This window comes from Temnothorax americanus, unplaced genomic scaffold (assembly GCF_048541705.1).
Source record: "Temnothorax americanus isolate GAGA-0224 unplaced genomic scaffold, ASM4854170v1 Scaffold17, whole genome shotgun sequence".
NCBI lineage: Eukaryota > Metazoa > Arthropoda > Insecta > Hymenoptera > Formicidae > Temnothorax > Temnothorax americanus.
The window spans coordinates 2,217,253-2,238,344 of record NW_027509307.1 but is presented as its reverse complement, the minus strand read 5'-3'; the positions used below and the strand labels follow the sequence as shown (position 1 = coordinate 2,238,344).

Here is a 21,092-nt window from a genome sequence, read left to right as displayed (position 1 = left end):
TCTCGCATATCCATGCGCGGATACGGCTGATGATGACGCATGCACCGGTCAGGATGGCTTTAGTTCCCATGCATTTCGCGAGAATGACCGACGATATACCACGACTCCACGGTCAACTTCTTGATCGTTCCTATCTACAGCAATTAGCTGTTAAAAGTGTTCGTGTGTTTTACCGGTTATCGCCGTCCCACCCACGTGCCCGAATCCGCACGTTATCTCGCGACAAAATGCATCTCGTTCGACCGGAACAACTTGCCGAAAACGATAGCCCCGAGCTGCTGCGGTAAAAACGTCGACCACGTCGACGATACGCTGCGAAAGAGCGGTATTTCCATAATGCCGATCGTCCCTCTTCATTTGACGCTGCGTCGAATTCTCCTTTTTCCTTTCTTCCGACCGATATCTGCGTCGTGTTCACTCTTCTAGGAAGCGGTCTCACAGTTCCCATGAACGGTACCTCTTTTCTCTGAAGCCATCTTACCGTTGACCGAGAGAAAACGCGTTGCAATCGCTAACATGGGAAATAATTCCAATTCGCGTTTTCTATGCTTGTTATGTAACGTCTCCTACTTCTTGTTTTTATTGCAATAACATTCAAGAGAAGATGAATTATCATCCTTCGTTACTTTTTTGTAAGTATTCGTTCTGAACAGATAATAATTAACTTTCTCGCATAAATTAACAATTTTACACGCGCGGGGAATATGTCTAATTTTTTAAATATTCTGTACGCATTTTTATGTTTATGTTTAATTGTAGTTTATCAGAATCTTTTTTCAATGAAAAAAAGAATTGAAACAATTACATATAAATTTATTGATCGAAGAATTTAACACATATTGTAATGCCAAATAACTTAATTCATTAAGATATATAACGAAAAGAATTAGAAGTAATATTCGAAACATGATATGCGTATGAAAACGAATAGTTGAAGCAACCGCCATTAATATCTATTTAATCATGATGAGGGACATGCGTGTGTTTTGTTGACGAAATAAGGATAGACCTCTTGTACTAGCCTATCGGCTAACAAGGCAAAATTAGTCGTGAAATAAATCTAGACTGTTTTAGAGCGAGGGATGAAACCTATTAGCACAACACCGCCCCTCAATCAGCGGTAGTTAAGAATGATTGTGTGCCATGCTCGTTTTCCTCAGGTTATTTTGATTGGCGAATACAAAAAATTCACCCTCTGCACTTTTTCGCCAGTATCGGATAAAAAATCAATGGGCTCTATGATTACTTTATAAAACGAATATCGTACAAATGCAAAAGTATATATATGTTATTTTATATTTTTTGTGAACATTTTGAAATTTTTCTAACAATAAAATAATACCTGAGTTACAATATATACGTATATATTGTAAGGCGCTAGTAAATAATTATATGATATACAATAAGTGACATTTTGATTGCACAGTCGATTGTCTGTTTCCAAGGGTAAGCCGCAGTAACTTGCGAAAACTACTCAACTTTTGAAACCTTTTGTCTTGACATTATTGAAAGTTGTCTTGAGGGTCACTAGAAACTTAGCGGGAGAACGCCTTCAGGTATTCGAGACGAATAGCGACGAGGCGAGGACGAAGAAGGACAGGGCGAGTTACATAGCGGGTGATGAAGAAGAATGAATAGTGAGTGACGAAGAGAGAGAGAGAGAGAGAGAGAGAGAGAGAGAGAGAGAGAGAGAGAGAGAGAGAGAGAGAGAGAAAGAGAGAGACTCCTTGTAGCTGTCCATGCGGGCGCACTATCCTAATTACAACGAGGTCTGGTATATTTCTTTTTTTTTTCGAGTTGAAAGGAGCCGAAGTATTTGCCCGAGGCAACGGCGGGGGCTAGATTCCGGACCACTCTCAGGACTCATTTGGAGCGAAGTGCAAAAGGATCACCGGTCGGCACATCGCCGCCGTTGATGGAGCAACTGAGAAACGTGAAAGAATAGTAGTAGGAGGAACGAAGAAGAGGTAAAGCGTGTTCGTTCCGTAGGATAAAAAACGTCGCAGTTTTCCCAGCCATTCATAGCGTTGACCGATCTTTTCGGCCTCTTCTCACGTCTCATTCATATCTCGCCCTGTGAGATTCGATCGTCGATCCCTACCTGTGCCACCGGCGAAGACACTGGCGCACCATTCTTCTTTGATGCTCCTTTCCGATGGTATGTATGCGCCGGACTTTTCGAATTCCATTGCAGGAGATTCACCGACCGCCATCGATGTCTTATTCGTTTAACAAATATGTTTCTGGGCTTCGGAGTCGAAGTCGTTTGATGCAGTTATTACAGTGTCTTACTTATCACATTGTATATAATTACTATATAATGTTGTCTGCAATTGGAATTATTTTAATAACTATAATGTATATTTTTAAAAATTCTAATTTTAACAATATATATTACCTATGTATATTGTTGGCTGTAGTATAAAGAATGTTGAAAAAAATTAGTTTTCAAAGAGAAACTTATAAAAAGTGTTCCTTGGTACCGTATTTTACTACACGCCGAAGAATATAGTACTTTTTTACACCGAGCAATTATCCCAACTTCTTATAAAATTCTTGAATCGTATCGCTTTTCGGCTGTCAAACGCAGCGTAGATGGGCTAACGATCTTAATGGCTAGGCAAAACATTGACACCTTGGCGGCGCTCGGGAGACCACCTGGATGAGAATACCAAAGGAAAGGCGGGTAGGGATTGTTAAACACAGAATCAGCACGAGAGAAGTGGAAATCCTTATGAGAAAGTAAGTTGGACGAACGATGACAATGAGCTAACAGCGTGGGCAAACACGGCGGCTTGGAACAGAGCCGTACCCTGGCCGATGATCATGTACTTACGCGTTTCCTCTCAAACACCGACGACGTCGACAGCTACGGAGACACGGCATCGGACACTGATCATGGGAAAAGGCAAATCCTGTTTGGTCAGGTTGAAATATTCGAGCTCGAATGCTCGAGCAACACGTGCCAATGATCAAAGAATTGCTTTGTTAATACACTCACTAAAAAGCAAATAATGAAACGTGCATAAAATAACATCTAAAAAATTTAGAGACAAGTAAAACTTATTGCACGTCAAGCCATTTGATTGAATTTGATTAGTATACTTTTTTAGTAAACTAATATAATTAATTAATATTTGTTCTTTAGATGTGAAACACTTTATTAAGTGTTTTGAATTCATCTTTCTTTAGAGGAAATTATATTGAGGGGGGATGAAAAAGGTAATATTAAAATAATAACAAGATTTCGAATGGTCTTTGGTTTAATATGCTACAACAGAACGGGCATTCTGAGGAGAGAGAGAAGCCCGTATTTAGATTACATATCCATACATAAAATTGTATATAATTTGCAGTTTATTACTACATTAAACTATATTATCAGATCATTTGTGTACATTATATGAAGCGATTGCATTAGTTAATCCAAATTTAATTTATGTGTCGCAATATATGGAACGCAATTATCCTATCATTAAAATTTTATTTTTACGGTCCTGCACGATATCTTCTTATTTACAGTTATCGGAATTACTTAATTTTGCAATAAATGAAAACATTTGAAGATCGTATATAGCTTGTCACACTGGTAATTACTTATGTGTTCTATGCATTTTTACAATTTAAGTTGTAATAAAAAGAGACAGAGATCAATTCAAAGCGTATAAAAGTTATCAAATCTATTCTTAGAAAACAATTTTAATATTAATCGACTTTCGGATCTTCAATATTGCTACATTATTTCTTAGAAAAACGTATTTTTATTAAAATTTGCAAAATAACTTTTGCGACGATATTTTCTGTCTCTAAAAAGAATACTTATAAAATAATTAACTTATCAGTATATGTGCGCGAAGGATCAACATTTATAAAGATCTACAAACTATAATGTCACATTATTTTAAAATAATAAATAATAAAATAGGAATAATACAAGTAATGAGATCGAAGTTTGAAATAGAAACATTTAGCTGCAGCTATTTGTTCTCTTCTTTTCCCATTTTTTCTTCCATTCGCTTTTTCTCTCTGTCTCTTTTTTTTCTGTCGGAACGGAAGCTAGCGTGGATCGATTCGGAAATGAACAATTAGTCGCCTGAGGGATGTTCTAGGATGCATATCACAGACGCGATGATAAGAAAATAAAAATATATTTTATGCGATGCATGTGTGCGTATATAAATAATGATTTACGCATTAAAATTGCGTCGATGATATCTCGAACTTGTACATATGATTTACATGTTGCTACTGATGTGAAAATTAAGTATGACAGTACACACCTCGATACGTTATTATTTGCAAATGATCGCACAGTAACTTTTTAGCGTGACCAATCTTTTAGAAAAGATTGGCTACGCGACTATGAATCGTAAGTACCAAAAAAATTCTTCTGGTATTGTTTTGAAGACTGCAATGGCGTAAGGTGTATATATGTGAGAAAATATGTTTTAATTAATTTAGGAATTTATAAAAATATTAGAAATGGAATAGATGATGATATAAAAATATATATATATATCTTATGCGTTAAGAAAATATCTATATATCGATTGTCATGAATAAAATTGTAAATTTGAATCGATTGAAGAAAATCTTCGTAATATACCCTGTTGCCAATAGTCTTCTACAGTCTCGCATATTATTAATAAAAAGTCGATATCGGCATAAAAAAAAGATTACGTAAAAGAATATTTTTTAAAAAAATAATAAAATATAATACTAGAAGAATCTCATTTACCAGTAAAATAATTGCGATCAAAAGTGCGAAATTAACGAGCCTCCTTAAGTTTCTGATTAGAGTTCTCATACCCTGCGAAGGTACGTCAAGAAGAGAAGTAGTAGCAACAGCGCGACACATAATGATGTTCGTCGCGAGGATGCATTCTTCTCTTTTTGCACGATGATAGTAATATTGTGATAATAAAATTCCGTACACACAGACGAAATAATCGCATGTATGTAAGGAGTTTTAATTGTGATATAGCTTTCTCTCTTTCATATACACTAGGCACTTTTAAGCTCAACTAGATACTTTAAATACAATTAATCGGAGTGTAAAATCTTTATAAAAATAAAATAAATAATCTGAATAAATATGGATATACTAATATTATATATATATATTAGTTATATGCAATATGATATTATGTATTGTATATAATATCATATTATATACAAACGTACATATATATATACATATATAAGTAGTCAATAAATTATTATATAAGATTGTATGAATCGCTCGCGAAGAGAGGCCTTTTTAATGAGAGGCCTTTTAATGTGGGATTTTTGTGTGCATAATGTAATACGCATTTAATCATGAGAGAACTAAATTACTGCAAGGTTCAAAAGATCATATTTTATTATGAACCTTACAACAATATTATATTTCTCCCCCTAGCTAGCTCTTTTCTCAACTTATTATTTCCTATTTTTTGAGCATAGAATGCGTGATAAGTGTCATAAGTGTTCATATGTTCAAACCACTATATGACAAGCAAAATATTATGTGGATATAATCACGCGAGAAATCAATTTAAAATTTTTCATGAAATTTTTGTGTGATAACTTTTATCGATTGATCGATATTTTTAAAATTTGTATTTTTTATTTATTTGTAACAATCGCTTATAGTAGCAGTGATTGTTACAAATATTATTTATATTGAAAAGTATTATTAAGAATCTTAAGTTTTTACTGAAAATCGAGCTAATTAAATCGCGGCCACGTTCAATATTAATAATGTGTCGAAAAAAAAGGGAACGGATATCACGTTCTTAGATTGTAAGATAACCGTGATACTTGATTGTTATCTCGAGAGTTATTTTACTTTCAATGTTGAACAATTGAGCTATTGAATCTATCTATCCCTACTTTCTTTCTCATATATAAGATCAAATACACACTCACATTGTACGGCATCTTCGCGCGAAATCATAGCTTGTGTGATATGTGAATATGCGCATGATTATTGTGTATGTGGCCGTGAATTGAAACGGCGAAAGCCAATGGACCAATAACGATGCGGTTTTTAAATCTTTGTTTCCTATTCTTCCTCATTCTGTTCTACATGCAGCACCGCACAAAGTGACATCAAAGAGCGTCGAAGAGGATGGTGATGAGGTGTCAAGAGTATTGATGGCACTTCTATCTCAAAAATTATCATAGAAGCTTAATACATTAATGGACATTATGATGCGATATATCATTTGGTTTGACAATATATCAATCAATTTTCATCGTCGATACCAACGAATAGCCCGATCTTCATTGCAAAGACACATTTCGTTAAAATTGTGCTCTTCCGATAATGAGATATTTTGATAATCAGAAGATGATCCTCTTTCTCTGTCCCTTCTATCCTCTTCCCAATATCATCTCAAGAAAATGAAGCCGTCAATGACCGCGTTAATTTTCTGAGATGAGAGATGGACATCGCTTGGTAGTCCTTCTTCGGCTTTTGCCGTACAGATCTTCAGGATTTGCGCCGATTACAAACGTAGGCGTAGGTGCGAAAACACTTGTATCACGTATTCGAGGCCATTCATGTATTCTCGGAAAATCAGCCAGTCACGCAGATCACGGAACGTCATATCCGTCATCGTTCGGAAATCAGACGTCATGACATCTCGAGTGACATCCGGCCGTCGCGTAACGCTACGCTCCTCTAAAGCGACTTGGATCTCACAGAGAACCTGAGAAGAGAAAAGTATCAGGATATTAGAGACACTTGTAATACACTTGGATAATACGAGTACATTTAATGTAATAACATTTTTTAATTAAAAATGAAGATATTAAAGCAAAGACTTATACAGACAATTTGCAATTTTTAATATCTATGTAAAGTTGCTCTAATTTTATAAATTTAATTACTAATTTAGAGTTGATCGCAAAAGTAACGAACGTATCTTGTAAGTACGAAGATTGATATAAATGTTAATAATTTTCAATAGAAGATGACTGATTTTTCTGCAGTGATCATCCTTCAGAATCTGTGTTCTCGAAGTCGACGATGCTCATCAAAAATGACTAAAAAAAACGGAGGAAACTCTACAGGAATTTGAGCGCGCTCAAAGCCATTCGCCGGAATGGTCGATAAAATGGTAGTTAGCGACGATCTTTAACGTCTCAACCTTTACGTAAAACGATCGTAAAACTTGGCAAAACGTCTTTCATCGTGCTTGCGGCAACAGAAGGCAGAATAATTCAGGCTAATTGTACCGATGTTATTGCGAAAGTCGCGCACTGCAGCTTTTTTTTATACCGCACGCCGTGAAAGAGCGACAGGTCGAATGCTCACGGCTTAGCATAATCACTTATAGAAGGATAACGGAATTTGATCCGGAAACTAAACTTACCGCTCGAAGTTTCCATTCGGCTTCTGTGAATTTCTGATGATATTTAGGCTGATAATCCTTCTGATCCAAAACTACCTGCTCCAAGCCTACCGCATACTTTTGCATATATTCATACGCATCGACGAGAGACGTGTTAATCTAAAAATATATAAATCCGAACTGTTAATCATCCATTCATAATGCGTGTAGTTATTTATACACATACAATATATGTCGCGAAAAAGAAATATGTATTTGAAAAAAAGATGCATTAGAGAAATATGTATATATATTTCTAGTAAATTATATTCTAATAAATTATTAGTAATAATTACGCAGGTAGATAAAGCGTCATAAACTAATATTATTGAAAGCATCACGTACTTCCAGTTTCTCGAGATGCTTCTTATCCAGCTCTTCTCCCAGTTCTTTGGGTATTTCAGATCGTGTAGGCAGCCAAGCGTAATGATTTTTCCTCCACAAATTGTGGACGCTGCCGAAGTCCGTCTTGAAAGTTTGTCTGATCTGCAAAATCATAGAAGAAAAACGTGGGCATGATTAGATGCGTCGTTTCTCTCAAAAAAGGAACCGCAGCATCGAAGAAAGATATGCAGGACTATCAGGTTTCCTCATCGTCGTCCTCTTAGCGCGCTGCAATCTCGCGGAAATTTGAGAAAAATTATTCCGCGTGGGTGTCGCATTATTGCTACATCGTTCTGCATATCTTTCATATTCGTTGCGCACAGGAATAGATTAAGGATTAGGGTATGTAAAACGATACGTGACATGCATGTGTAAAATCATGTCGTTGTCATTCTGTTATAGGTTGTATATAATCGTTTATTTAACAGGAAGCCGTTTGTTTAATTAATATTCTTCTTTATAATCTAATACGTTTTGATGCAATATTGTACATTTTTTTTAATGAAAAATATTCTTAAGGACAGAAGTATATATGATTCAACAAAAACATAATGCGAATACAATACAGCAGCGTTTGGCGCTTCGTGTATCTTGACAGCGGTGTATCTCACTGTCACTTTATATTGCCACTTCGCGAAAGGATAACGGACTAGTGCACCGCGCTGCTCTTATTGTATATTTCCAGGTATTCGCCAATTGTGCCAGCACTATTGCCAGCGGCAAGTACCGATTCGCTCGCGTTAATTTCTCGCGCGGTAGCGCAGCTAAGCGACGCCACTGGATGTCAGTGAGTTTAGTCACCGATTATACGTCGTGCAACACCTCGTATACGATCAGTCTCTCGATATCCCTCGTTCCTGGTACGATGAAAACGCAGCCGGCCGTGCGAACTGCCGCGTGAGTAACGCACGGCAGTTCGTGTCGGTTGTCTATGCGAGAGAACGCGCGTGCCACGAGTGGCGGCGCGGCGACGACGGCACGCTGACTTTTCGGGAATACCGGGATGGGTCAGCTAACAAAAGTCAGCTTAGTCCTTTACCCAGAAATTACTTGGAAACCCGGGCGCCGGCCGAGACACGCCAATTGTCCCATCAGGGATCGCTTACATCGGACGAGTCATTATGAATCACCCGTTGAGCCGGGAAGTGCCGCGAGAAATAGAGAGCGAGGGAAACGTGCTGCAGCTTGCGTAACATATTGGAAGTCACTTCTCGTATTCCATTTTGATATCGTGATTTGATATAGGAAATTGTACCGTTGCACTTGGCATCAGATTTTAAAAAGAATTAATAAATATTAATTAATAAATATTAATTTATAACAGTTATTTTGTAAAATGAAATTTTATCGTACGATAATTACATAATTTTTTGTAGTCTTGCGTTTATGTTATATGTATCTTGATGCATTGACAGTCTTGCAAGCCTTCGAGGCTATGGAGTAGGTCATCGGCCTCATCATGTTATGACAAACAATTGCGATATGGGTTTGAAGATTCAAACAACCGTCTCACAAAAGAATTCCGATGTTAACATTTTACATTAATATATATTATCTGGTAAATATTGCTGCATATCGTACGTGCGCATGTGGAAAAATGATTCGATCTCATTGATCTCATATCTTGGATTGTTTTCAGTGCAGATAACGCATTGCGTGCACCATTATCTCAAGCGGGAATGGAAATAATCATCGTACGATATTACTCTCACTACTCTCGTACGACCTGCGAGTGCGATAATACATTCGATCGCAAACAACATTCCTGAGAACCACACTGCCAAGAACCACGATTGCGTAGCTTGATAAATCATATATCCCTCGAGGACTGTCTTCCTATCTATCGTTCATGACGCCGCGGAAAAATAAGCTTACAAATTCGCGTGCAGGTTAATGAACGAAAATATCAACACGGCCGAGTGGAAAGTAAGCATACGTGACGACAAATGGATTTCGAAGGCACGACAATAAGCGGCGGAAATTCATGGCTGGCAAGGGTAGCCCATAGAAAGGCGGCATCGCGGTAGTCATTCATTAAATTCATTCCCTCGTTATGGCATGTTCGATCTCGTGTACCTGCGGCCACTCGCGCGCCGATCAGTGATCGGCCCTTCTCACGCCCCGGTCGTTACGAAAGCGTCCAAGAGAATACAAAAATATCTTTTGGGCCCATTACTTTGTATCGAAAAATATTAAATACACAAGTGGCCGGCCACTAATTGCGTCATCGACTGTTACTGCTAATAATAACGCAAAGCTTCCTAGGCGTATAGGTATACGTAATGAGGAACCTGATGGGTAATTAAATGGAATTTTACGATAATTTTGTGTGTGTAAGCAGTCCTCTAATAAATACATTAGCGAGACCTACGCGTCTACCTATACGAATAGAGCTCTCTCCTAAGCCTGCGTCCACCTTTCCTCCTTTCAGGTGCCGAAAAGAACTCGTTTTTATCGTCGCGTTTTATGATGTGTTAGTTACATTCACGTGGTGACTCTCAATCCGCTTGAGAATCGATACTTCGGCAAATCTTTGTTTTAACGCGATACGGAAAACGGTGCTGGAAGTCACAAAGTTCCAAAACAATCGCCGTGATCTTTGTTTCGCGCTTCGAAACGCTTGAATATTCCTCACACATTTTCGCTGCGAGATATATAAATACGGAGGAGAGATTGCGAGAGAGAGAGAGAGCGGGAACGAGCACGGGAAAAGGTGGTAAAGCGGAACAAAAAGGGTAGAATGAAAGGAATTGTCGCTAACAACCACTGGCGGCGGACAAATCTGTGGCGCGGGTCTTTTGTGCCTCGTAAAAGTCTCGTCGGCCACACTGGAGCACGAATAATCGTAAAACCGGGCTGGAAGCTGGCAGGAAGTAGGCTGGCAGGAATAGGTATGGCTCTCCGCGCGGCGCGGCGCTGCCGAGGACCCGTCAAAATCAATTAGCCTTTCAGTCTTTCTTCTAGCGCGGCTTCACCGCTGTACCGCTTATTAGAAGTTATAAAATTTCGGTGCGACGTTTCGAGACCCAATCGAATGGTTTGCGATATCGATACATCCTATGAAATTTCTTGACAATTCCGTCAATAATTTCTATAAATGTTATTGCTGAACTTTGAGTAGTATTATATTGATTGTGCAGATTCTTAGATTTTTCTCCTGATATAGAAACATTGTTATCAAGTTAATTCTGATCGTTGTGATAATATTTATACGAATGTTATTCTTATATGACTTTATAAGGATAAATTGAGAATTCACGCGATCGCGATGGCCATCACGCGGATTACGCGTCCGGAAAATATGTCACCGCGTAGAGAAACGACGCGAGTGGACATGGAAATACAGCAGCATACCATGATAGGAGATATGTGTCGTATATATCGAGGCAAGTATACATGCACTGACAGGTTGTATATCCGGTCTGGGCTTTAGTATGCAGGCGGCGTGCCAGTGTAGCGTATAGGTGTCCATACGCGGTGGAGAGGGGCAGCTTCCGATTCTGATTTATTGGAATCCTCCGCTTCCGATATTTTATCCGATTCCTTCACGTACTGGCGCGTCTGCACACGCGCGAAAACGTAGACGTTGTCCGTCGCTATCGCGATTTGCAAATATTGCGGACGGTTGAACTCGATTTATAAATTACTCACAGGCGGCGTATAAAGACGATGAACCGCCGTGCATCGTGACGAAACAATGAAAGTTTGAAGATAAAGCAAACGGCAGAAAGATACGACGAAACGCAACAGATAGATCCATGATCGCGAGTTGACGATTGTGCTCTAAAGATTTTCAATTATCCCGGAAGCCACTCGCGAGAGTGGCTCCATCAGTTGCAAAAGATTGCGAGGTCCGCCGCAAACTTTCTTTGTCGTTTGCCACACGCGCGACAGATACATTGGTCGTAAGATTTCCGCCGTTCTCGGTATCCTTGGCTAATCTACTCCTTTCTCTCCCTGAGAGCCGGTAGACGGCCTACGGTGAACCGATAACGAGTGTTGAGGACGGTGAAGACACTGGACCACCAGACAGTGTGTCGCCGCAAGTAGATATCAGTGGAGGAAGGCGCCCCTGGAGCTGTTAGCCTCGCCGCGAGGATAGAGCCGAGTCGGAGAGGAGAGAAACTTGATTCTTCCCTGTCATCATGTTCAACTGTGACTTCATTCCTTTTCCATGCCATATTTCACATGTCGCAAGTGGCGAGGCATTTACACGTGCGCGAGTTATTGTCTTTCTTGTCCAAGGGTAGGAACGAGAGTTGTGCGCGGCCGGTATGATATCGAATTATGCGCTGACTTAGAAAAACATCGGTATCCGGTATCGCCGCGCGATGATGTAACGGGAACGCTTTTTAACCAAGGCTTCAGCTGGAGCCGCAGGGCGAAACGGGCCCTATAACGTGAAGAGGCAGAAATACCCTTTCTCGATGCACGCGACGAATGATAATTTACTCGGTCATATACCCGCTTCACCTAGGTAAACACCGTTCGCGCGAGTGGAGGTCGGTCTTTGTCTGGTCTTAAATGATATCTGCGATCAATCATGGGTGTCTATTTCTGGATATCATAACTTGGCGAAACGCAATCGTTTAAGAGTTAATGACTGGCGCTTTCTCGGTTCTTGCTCTTTTTTGGAAGTCTAAATTTTCTCACATGTTATTGAAACACGCGAAATCAACAAACGGAGTTGCGTTTCAAGCGGATTACACAAAAGCGGATTACACAAAGATATAGGATAATCTTTCTTGAAAAACGGATGAAATTTGGAATGCAAAACATCACCTCTGTTTCTGCGGTTTTCGAGTCAGTCTCTTTTTTTGGATTGCTCTTATAGAGAGAAACCTTGAGAAACCGCTCGAGTCTGGTGCGTGATTTATTGTCCTTGGCCATAGATAATAAGGTACGATTGGTTGGGAAGATTCTTTCGAAACAAAAATTTCTCGCTATGTATTTATTTGCCTCATAAAATCGATTACTATTTTTAGAATCCAAAACACAGTTACAACTTTAAGAAGCATAATAGCTGAATAAATAATTGAGAATAAAGAATAGATAATTAACGTATTGTTAGGTAAAATATAATGTAATTAAAGACTGTTCAATTTAATATATTTAATATAAATTCAACAAATTTTCAATGCGAATTTATTGTAATTTGAAATAAGAAGTGTAATCAAATCGATATTGCAAAGTTGAGCTGTAATATTTACTATTACATACTATTACATTATATTTTTACAATAAGCAAAAATAAATTCATTTAATGAGACGTTTTCGAATAACGTAAAGACGCGGCATGATTTATAAGATCGGAAGCTTCTTCAAAGATCTATGTGACTCGTGGAACTGCGATCGAACGTTTGGATGACCGGAAGTACTACCATAATCGCCTTCCGCTCGAGGTTCCCTCACTCCAATCCCCTTCCAGAGGTCATACCAGTAATTATCGAAGAATATTGATGAGCTTAATTCTTCAATAAAACCACCGATATCGTATCGACGTGAATTATAACGATAAGCATGGAAAAAAGATACGTAGCTAAATATTTCGAAGAGGACGACAATGCGAAAAAAAGAGAGAAATATGTATTCTGTTACTTACAAATTCATCTCTAAAAAGCTGCGCATGCTTCAACGCCGTTCTCGCTTGGAGTACTATTTGGTTGAGGAGATCATGGTCCTCCAACTGAGCAATGTCCGGATTGGAGCCGTTTGTTCGTAATTTGGTAGAGACGCCACAGGGATTCACCCATTTCATATCGTCCGTTTTGTTCGGGGAATTCATTACTGGGGCACTTTGCACCGACAGCGCTAGCAGAATCAACAAGGCACTGCCTAACCCTGGAAACAAAAATAGTCACCTTAGATTTCTTGTCCTATAACGGTCTTTATTATATACATTAAATTATAATTAAATTATCGATCACAATGTGGAATCCGCTTTTATTCTATATGCTATTAAAGTGCCATTTCGATAACTGGCTAAGTAAATATTAAATTATTTGAGTTTCTTGGATGAAATTGCAATTGACATCGTATTAAAGAGTGTTTCCATTTACACATCGAACATTCAGAGCGATTCACGAGGCGCGTTTTTCGTTTTTACACGTTAATGCTTTTATTGTTCCGTTTATTTCAGTACATTGTATATCCAGTAGTAAGTTTGGTAAAGATTGCGGAAACAGTTACAGTAATATAGTTCCATCGAAGATCCGCAGCGACGAACCGAGTGCCATGGGATTGAACCCATTCCGTGATGAAGATTAACTTGTGTAGGGGCATCATTAACGGAATTGTCTGAGTCTTAAGAAAAAAGGGACAAATCGAAGATACTGCTCAATGTTCGGTGGTAATCACGATTTAACGTGAGAGAGCGCGCGAGATGCCTGCGTGAAATTATCATTGAGCTTCCGGCTCATTGGCCCTCCGTTTCCACCCTCGGGGATTCACTCGTCGATAGTAAGCGCCTAAATGGTAGATTCCGATCGGGACCGTCTTATGATCATCCGGCAGTTTCAAGATCACCGCACGTCGAATTACGTTCCCGCGAATTCGTCGTCGCATTATTACGCGAGTTACGACCCTTGATGAGGGGCCTCAGATCACGTGCAGCGGTACGACGACAAACCATCAACAGTTGTGCGTACGCATTTGAAGGATGTATAACGACGGGAGACTACCGCATACGACGTGTTGCCTGCATTTTATCCATGTCCTCTCTCTCTCTCTCTCCCTTTACCGCCGTTTCGAAGAGGTTTCAAATAATGCACGCATTGAACATACACTGCTAAGTGTAATTGTTGATTTAAAGTTAAATCGATTTTCATAAGATATGACATTCTACATTTGTCAACATTATAAATTCTATCGTATTTATATCGGATTGTGTGTCTTCTTTCTCTTCTCTGAAGTCAATCGTGATCTATAATAAGAAAATTTGTACAATAAAAAGCTGTTTTCTTTTGTTGATTGACTTTATCATCGTTATTTGACAGTATTAATCGTGTTTCAAATATAACGGAGTATCATGTTGTATTTTCCGATCAGTAAAAAAATGTCATTTTAAAGTATTGAGTTGAAGTTTTACACAAGTTCAGGTTTTTAATTTATATCGTTATAGTTGGACTGGACGGGTAAGCGCGCGACTGAAAACCGGAGGTGTGTCGTACCATCCGCAGGCGCTAACGAATTTAATTTTAATGTGCATGAACGCATGATGGAGCCGACGGACGCGCCGTACAAACGAAGGGAGACAGAAATGCAGACGGAAAAAGAGCGAGATGTAGAGAAAACGAGGAGTGGGACGGGGCATGGGGAGACGCCTCGAACACTTAACGCATATTAATGAGCGGCTCTTAAGTGCGTTCTGCGTTGCGATGAGAGAGCAATTTGCCGCAGGGAAGTTTGCGCCCCAAAGTGACGACGCAAAACCGTGTCGGCCAACGGCGGCGACAACATTGCCATAATTTTTAAAAACGAAACACGCTACGATTCGCTACTAGTTTATAAAACCAAATCTCAAAGACGCTAAACGTTAAATTTGTTTGCGCGCCTAGTCTATGTGCTGGAATCCGTATTTTAATGCAGATCGGTCACACAACGCCTAATTCGCGAAATAAGAAATAAATAAAAGCTAAATTACGTGAATTTTCATGTAGTTATTATAGTTGCGATGGCGTGTATTGTAAAACGTTGCCTCGATTCCTTCTTTTCGTAACTATATAGTTGCATAATACACGACGGCGAATCGATAAAAACACATTTTTGCACTTTATTTTCACGGAAATAATAGTAGAAAAGAAGAAAAAGAAGAAGTATCTTAGAAGGGGCGATATAATCCTGGCGGAAAACGTCCAATTAATGTCTGCTAATGATGTTAGGAGAAACACGTGTATACTTGCAACTTGCACTTTTTTCGCCCATATGCGAAAAAGACCGTATCGAGAGAGAGAGAGAGAGAGAGAGAGAGAGAGAGAGAGAGAGAGAGAGAGAGAGAGAGAGAGAGAGAGAGAGAGAGAGAGAGAGAGAGAGAGATAAGAGAGGAAGAGATCTCGATATATATCTCTCTCGCTCTCTCTGCTCTATCTGCCTCGAGATATCTCTAGAGCTCTCCCGATTCTCGCGATTGCTCTCGCTTCCCCTTCTCTCGCTCTCTCTCTCTCTTCTCTCTCTCTTCTCTCTCTCCTCCGTTCTCTACTCCGAGTATCGATTCCTAAGACCAACACCATTCATACTGCAAAGTATTTTTATTGCGCCGCAAAATTCACAGTGATCCACGTAAATGATCTCGGCTATCCGGATCTCCTTACTCGTCGCTCAAAGACATCGTTTACTTTCTCTTATTTCTTTAATTACTGCGCCTTTTTTTCTCTCCTCGGACGTTTAATTGCTATGCGATTAGTGCTCCATGATCGGTCAATTTTGTCAGCGGAGAAAGGGATACGATGATACAGGCATACTTTCAGATAAATTCTCATTCTCGAGAAGAAAGAAATTTAAAGCCGTGTGCGATCTTGTCGTTCAAAACTTATATTTTTGTGTTTACCTAATCCAGGAACTATGCGTTGCGACTTTAATTGTTTTCCGCAGAAATACGTCGATATGCCGTATGGCGGAAAACTATATTGTTGTCGATATACTATTATTGGCAAACATTATTTTTTTAACATATATACGTATGTAACAAATATTTCCCTATCTGCACGATTCTCTAAAAAATATATATATATATATATATATATATATATATATATGGAGATTAAATATAAATATATTAAATATATATTCTTTTCTCGTCGCGCAATTGCTATTTTATCAATAAAGAATAGTTAGTCCTCGAAACATTCGGCAGATAGGCTTTGGCGCCATTTTACCCTCCTTTATACTTTCCCTGGTACCGTCTACCATATCGACGATACCGCGAGGGCCTACCTCAACGACGACTCTCAACGACGGCGTTCCATCGAAATTCCTAAGAACCCGCGGCCGCGTTGAAAAAAGTATCGCGCACAAAGCCGGTGAACACCGGTGCAAAGCGCATCTCTGCTGTCGGCCAACAAGAAAGACGGTGAAAAATGCGGTAATGACGCACTGTCCTCGCATTGCTCGCGACAATTATACCCCATTACGCCCGACCCGCTACTCCCTTTTCTTCCGTTCGTGTCTACGGACCGAGGCACGTTGCGGTAGGTCGCAATACGCGGCGCGCATATACGTTTGACAATTTATTATAGATTATTCTCCGTCAATTTTTCGTTGTCATAAAAGAATGGCGCGTGAAAGTCACCGCTATTGTAAACACGAAATTGTATCACCCTGTCGACTTGTTCTAAAAGAGTAAAAAGAGGTTTCGTCTCGCTTGAGAATGAGAGCGACATTAATGCCCATATATCATCTGATTTCGAAGTACAAAAGTATCTGGGCATCTAGCCCAGATATTTAAAAGATGAACCTCTACAGAGGTTCAGCTTTTCACGGTTCGTAGAACCTAAGGATTTAAACCACCTGTAGGACCCTAGCTGTTCAACAGGTGGGCGGACGGAGGCAAATATACCGCACGTCCTGGCACGTGCCGTGTTTTGAATTCATTCCGGGAAATCTAGAGCTTCTCTATTATACATCCTTCTCGATTTTACTGAGAATTTGGAAGAGGCAGATAAGACAGCAAATGAAAACGCGTATAGACTTAAAAGATTCGCAAACTTGTAAACGAAGAATCGATAAGGAGGACCGTTACAAGTCGGATGACTAATACGCGTTCATCGGCATGCTCGAAAATGACGTCAAAGTCGCAAAAGAGAATGACATGAGCGACAATGAACCGAATAAAAAAAAAAGTGTAATATCACGTTTATATAATGTATATTGCATCTTTTATCTTACCGATACGCGAAAAGAAAATATTCAGAGTTAGTATACATTTCTACACAAAAATTTATGTTGAGACATTGCTAATTAATTAAAAAAGTAATTAAGAATCTAATATATACAATGTATTCTTTTGTACAGTGATGCTTACGAATCAAAAGCATTATTTATATTATTATACAGTAGAGTTTAATGTATTATAAATGAATGGCATAATATTATGTAAGAAAATTATAATTTTTATTAGTTAACATAAAAAGTTTAAAATTTCCATTGGCAACTGAAGAAAATAAAATCACGCATACTTGTAGACCGATAAGTATACTTACAGCTCAGTCTAATGATACTTATCACAATACGAGCCGTTCAATGATTAAGGTTTCGAGACACACGCGGGTTTTACCATCAGGTCATAATCGCATCGCTCCGGGTGCAGATTTACGAGTCATAATCAAGTTTATATCGATGTTAGCCAAGTAATAGGATTCTTGAGCTCTACTTTCACACACGAATCGGTATTTCTTATTTCGGATCTATGACTAATATACAGAAATTCACGGAAAATTTGGCTGAATCCTGGAGGTCCAACCAATTATATCCAATAGATAGGTATACTTGTGAAGTCAGTTTATATATTTTCGCGTCGATGTTACGAGAGGTTAGTAAGGAGTGAGGGGTATAAACAACTGGCTTGATGCAAATAAAGCAAATCCTGATATGATTTCTAAATCAATTCGGAGAAAGCCTTGCAGCCGGAAAGAGGATGCAACTTTTATATTGACAACGACCACGCTGCAAAGATAGAACCGTACGATGCAACAGCCGAAATATTATTAAAATAATTACGTAATACATTTTGCTGAATTATCACGATCTCGAATCAATCGATGTAGTATAATGTCCGTTTAAGGACACAGTAAAAGTATTTTTTTTGTATGGCAATCTATATTGCACCTGCTAATAACTCGTTTTATGTTACATTAAAATACTTCAATATATATGACGCTCCGACCTGCAATGTATTAATCGGAAATTTCTGGGTCAAAAATTTTAATTAATTTATTTTTTGTTTAGTTGTAGCAAATAATGTTAATTTTTAACATTTATTTGCACAATTATCGTTGCTAGCATTAAGCTTACTGTGTAATCTGATGTTTTATGTGTGTATGCGTGTGTATGTGCGTGTATGTATGTATGTGTGCGATGGTAACTTCGACTTACTTAGAGATCTGAGTACGCTGGAGGATGCATTAGAATGTCGCGTTCTCCGGTCGTGATAAAATGTTGGCATGAGGTGCGAATCACTCTTTTTCTCTCCTTTAAGCGTTTTCGCGGTTGTCTCTTTGACGCAATGACATCTCGTGACGATGTCGTTTTGATATTTGGTCTGTTGCAACGATGAGATCGCAGACTCCGATGTCAGCGCGTTGACTCGCATGGTATGGTCGCCATGGACCCGGTGGGACGTAGTCCTCTGATCGCGGGTGAGTATGATCTCCATTGGCATCGATTGATTCTCTAACGCGTTCTTCACAATCATCGTGATCGCATAACACTATCACGCGGGCACTCGCGAACGCACCAGCCTCAGAAGGCGGGAGTAGCGCCGTATCCCTCGCGGAATCTCTTTGCGTCAGCGATGTATGTATGCGAGCAATAGATACACGTGCGTTATATATCTATATATGTATATAGACATGGACGGTGCGTGTGTGCTTCAACGTGTTCCGTCATACGATACCGCACCGATTCCCGATTACCTGAGGGGTTGTCACAATCGAAAAACAGTCTGCACAGATTCACAATCCGTTTGGCACTGGTCCCAGCACACGCGATGCACTGATTCTTATACGAGGGGGGTAGAGGGGTTGTGGGATCCTGAGAGAGAAAGAGGGGAGGGGGGTGGGTGCTTGATAAGATGGCGGGGGTACTCAAGATGAAGAGAAAGAATTAGAGGGATACACTGTTAGGGGTGGCCCTCGTGCGTTTTTCTCTACTTTTTACGGTTCTTCGTCTTTGGTTGTCTCTTCCACTGTTATATTTCCCCGCTTCCAATTGTCCGTTTTCTCTCTCTATCGTATTTTTCACGCCTTTACAGGGTTGTGTCTCAGTTTCACACTTCTAATTGAAAAGGTAAGTTTGCTTTCAAAAGATGCTGGACGGTCACTGAATGATTTATCCCTCTTCCGATTTGTCGTACGGTATGAGGTGCGGAGAAAGAGAGACGCGGCCAATCAAGCGAATAGACAGGTTAAGAAGGCGGGCGAAGCAAATTGTTCGTTTGTCGTTATAGTAGGAGCGAACTTGTAGTTGAGCGAACTAAGGGGGAACGGTAGTGGAGGTCTATCCGTCTGCCTTGGACGTACGTAGATCACCTCTCACTGTCGTGTACAGTCTTTATCTATTGTATTCTCTTTCGTTCCCCTTTCCTTCTTTTTTTCCCTTTCTTCCTTCCTTCCTCCCTCTTCCTTCCTGTTCGGACGCAGCTTTTTCACTCTTTCTATCACCTCGTGCGCCCCCGGTGTATGACTGTCAGTGTATGGTACTGGCCACTCCGTCGACCGGTGCCTATATACGATTGTAAAGTCACCGAAGCACGTGGCCCGCACCCCGCTTTCGGCCAATCCTCCCACCATTCCCGCCCTTCCTCGATCACCCGCGCTTGTGGTTGCTCACCTCTTCTCTCGTCTTCTATTCTTTCTATTCGTATTCTTCCTCCTTTTCTTCACCGTCAACGTCGCCACCGCCGCCACCTCCTTCGTCCATCATCTCTTCCCTCCTCCTGCACGCGTTAGGTTTCCAACGCGGCTCCTACCCCCTCCACCAACGAGATCTGGTAGTTCAGGACTTCGCGACTCATTCATAACTCCTCGCGAACAACTTGGTATCCCCTCTTAATCTGCCCCCACTACGTGTACGTAGTAGGCGATAGTCACCCAACGTCGACTCACGGTCGACCTGCCGTACATTGTAGTTTCATCTTTCGAGCCTCTCTAGTGATATTAAGTATCACGAATGGATATTGAGATTTATTGTAATTAATATTTGCAAAAATTGACCTTGCTCCAAGTATATCGTGAAGAGACGACACAATTTTGCTAATTTATAAATAGCTCCAACAACTATAATTTCATAAATTATTATTCTTTTTCATTATTTGTATTTTTGCTTGTTTTGCTCCATTTCACTTAATGTATATAAAAGTAAAAATTCTTAACATAGAGTTTCAATTCGAGGAAAAAAAATCAATTCAAGAGAAATATTAAGTATACCTATAGATAAATTAGTTGAATAAACGTATTTCAGTATAATAATAAAAATAGGATTAAAATAAAAATGATTAGTTTTTATACTGAAATCGTAATTACGCGAAAAATATCCTCGTCGGCACGTGAATGCTCTTTCAGTCCTTATATCGCAGAAATGTACATAGTTGATTTATCGTGTAGTTGGTTTCTTCGT

At 39.5% G+C, this 21,092-nt stretch overlaps 1 protein-coding gene across 1 annotated transcript; it reads right to left on the bottom strand.

Moving 5' to 3' along the window:
* Positions 1–3,245: 3,245 nt before the first annotated feature.
* Positions 3,246–20,142, bottom strand: LOC143895947 (uncharacterized). The gene is made up of 5 exons (XM_077403467.1): positions 18,852–20,142; positions 13,366–13,604; positions 7,725–7,865; positions 7,362–7,499; positions 3,246–6,695 (listed from the first exon to the last, which is right to left on the bottom strand). Exons 1-5 carry the CDS (start codon positions 19,168–19,170, stop codon positions 6,492–6,494), a joined length of 1,041 nt encoding a protein of 346 aa, XP_077259593.1. The 5' UTR covers positions 19,171–20,142; the 3' UTR covers positions 3,246–6,491.
* Positions 20,143–21,092: the final 950 nt, after the last annotated feature.

Coding starts and splice junctions, on each gene's coding strand:
- LOC143895947 (XM_077403467.1), bottom strand. CDS start 19,170: ATGATTGTGAAGAACGCGTTAGAGAATCAATCGATGCCAATGGAGATC. Junction 13,605..18,851: donor CAGCGTACTCAGATCTCTAA/GTAAGTCGAAGT, acceptor TTTTGTTTCCAG/GGTTAGGCAGTGCCTTGTTG. Junction 7,500..7,724: donor AGCATCTCGAGAAACTGGAA/GTACGTGATGCT, acceptor ATATATTTTTAG/ATTAACACGTCTCTCGTCGA.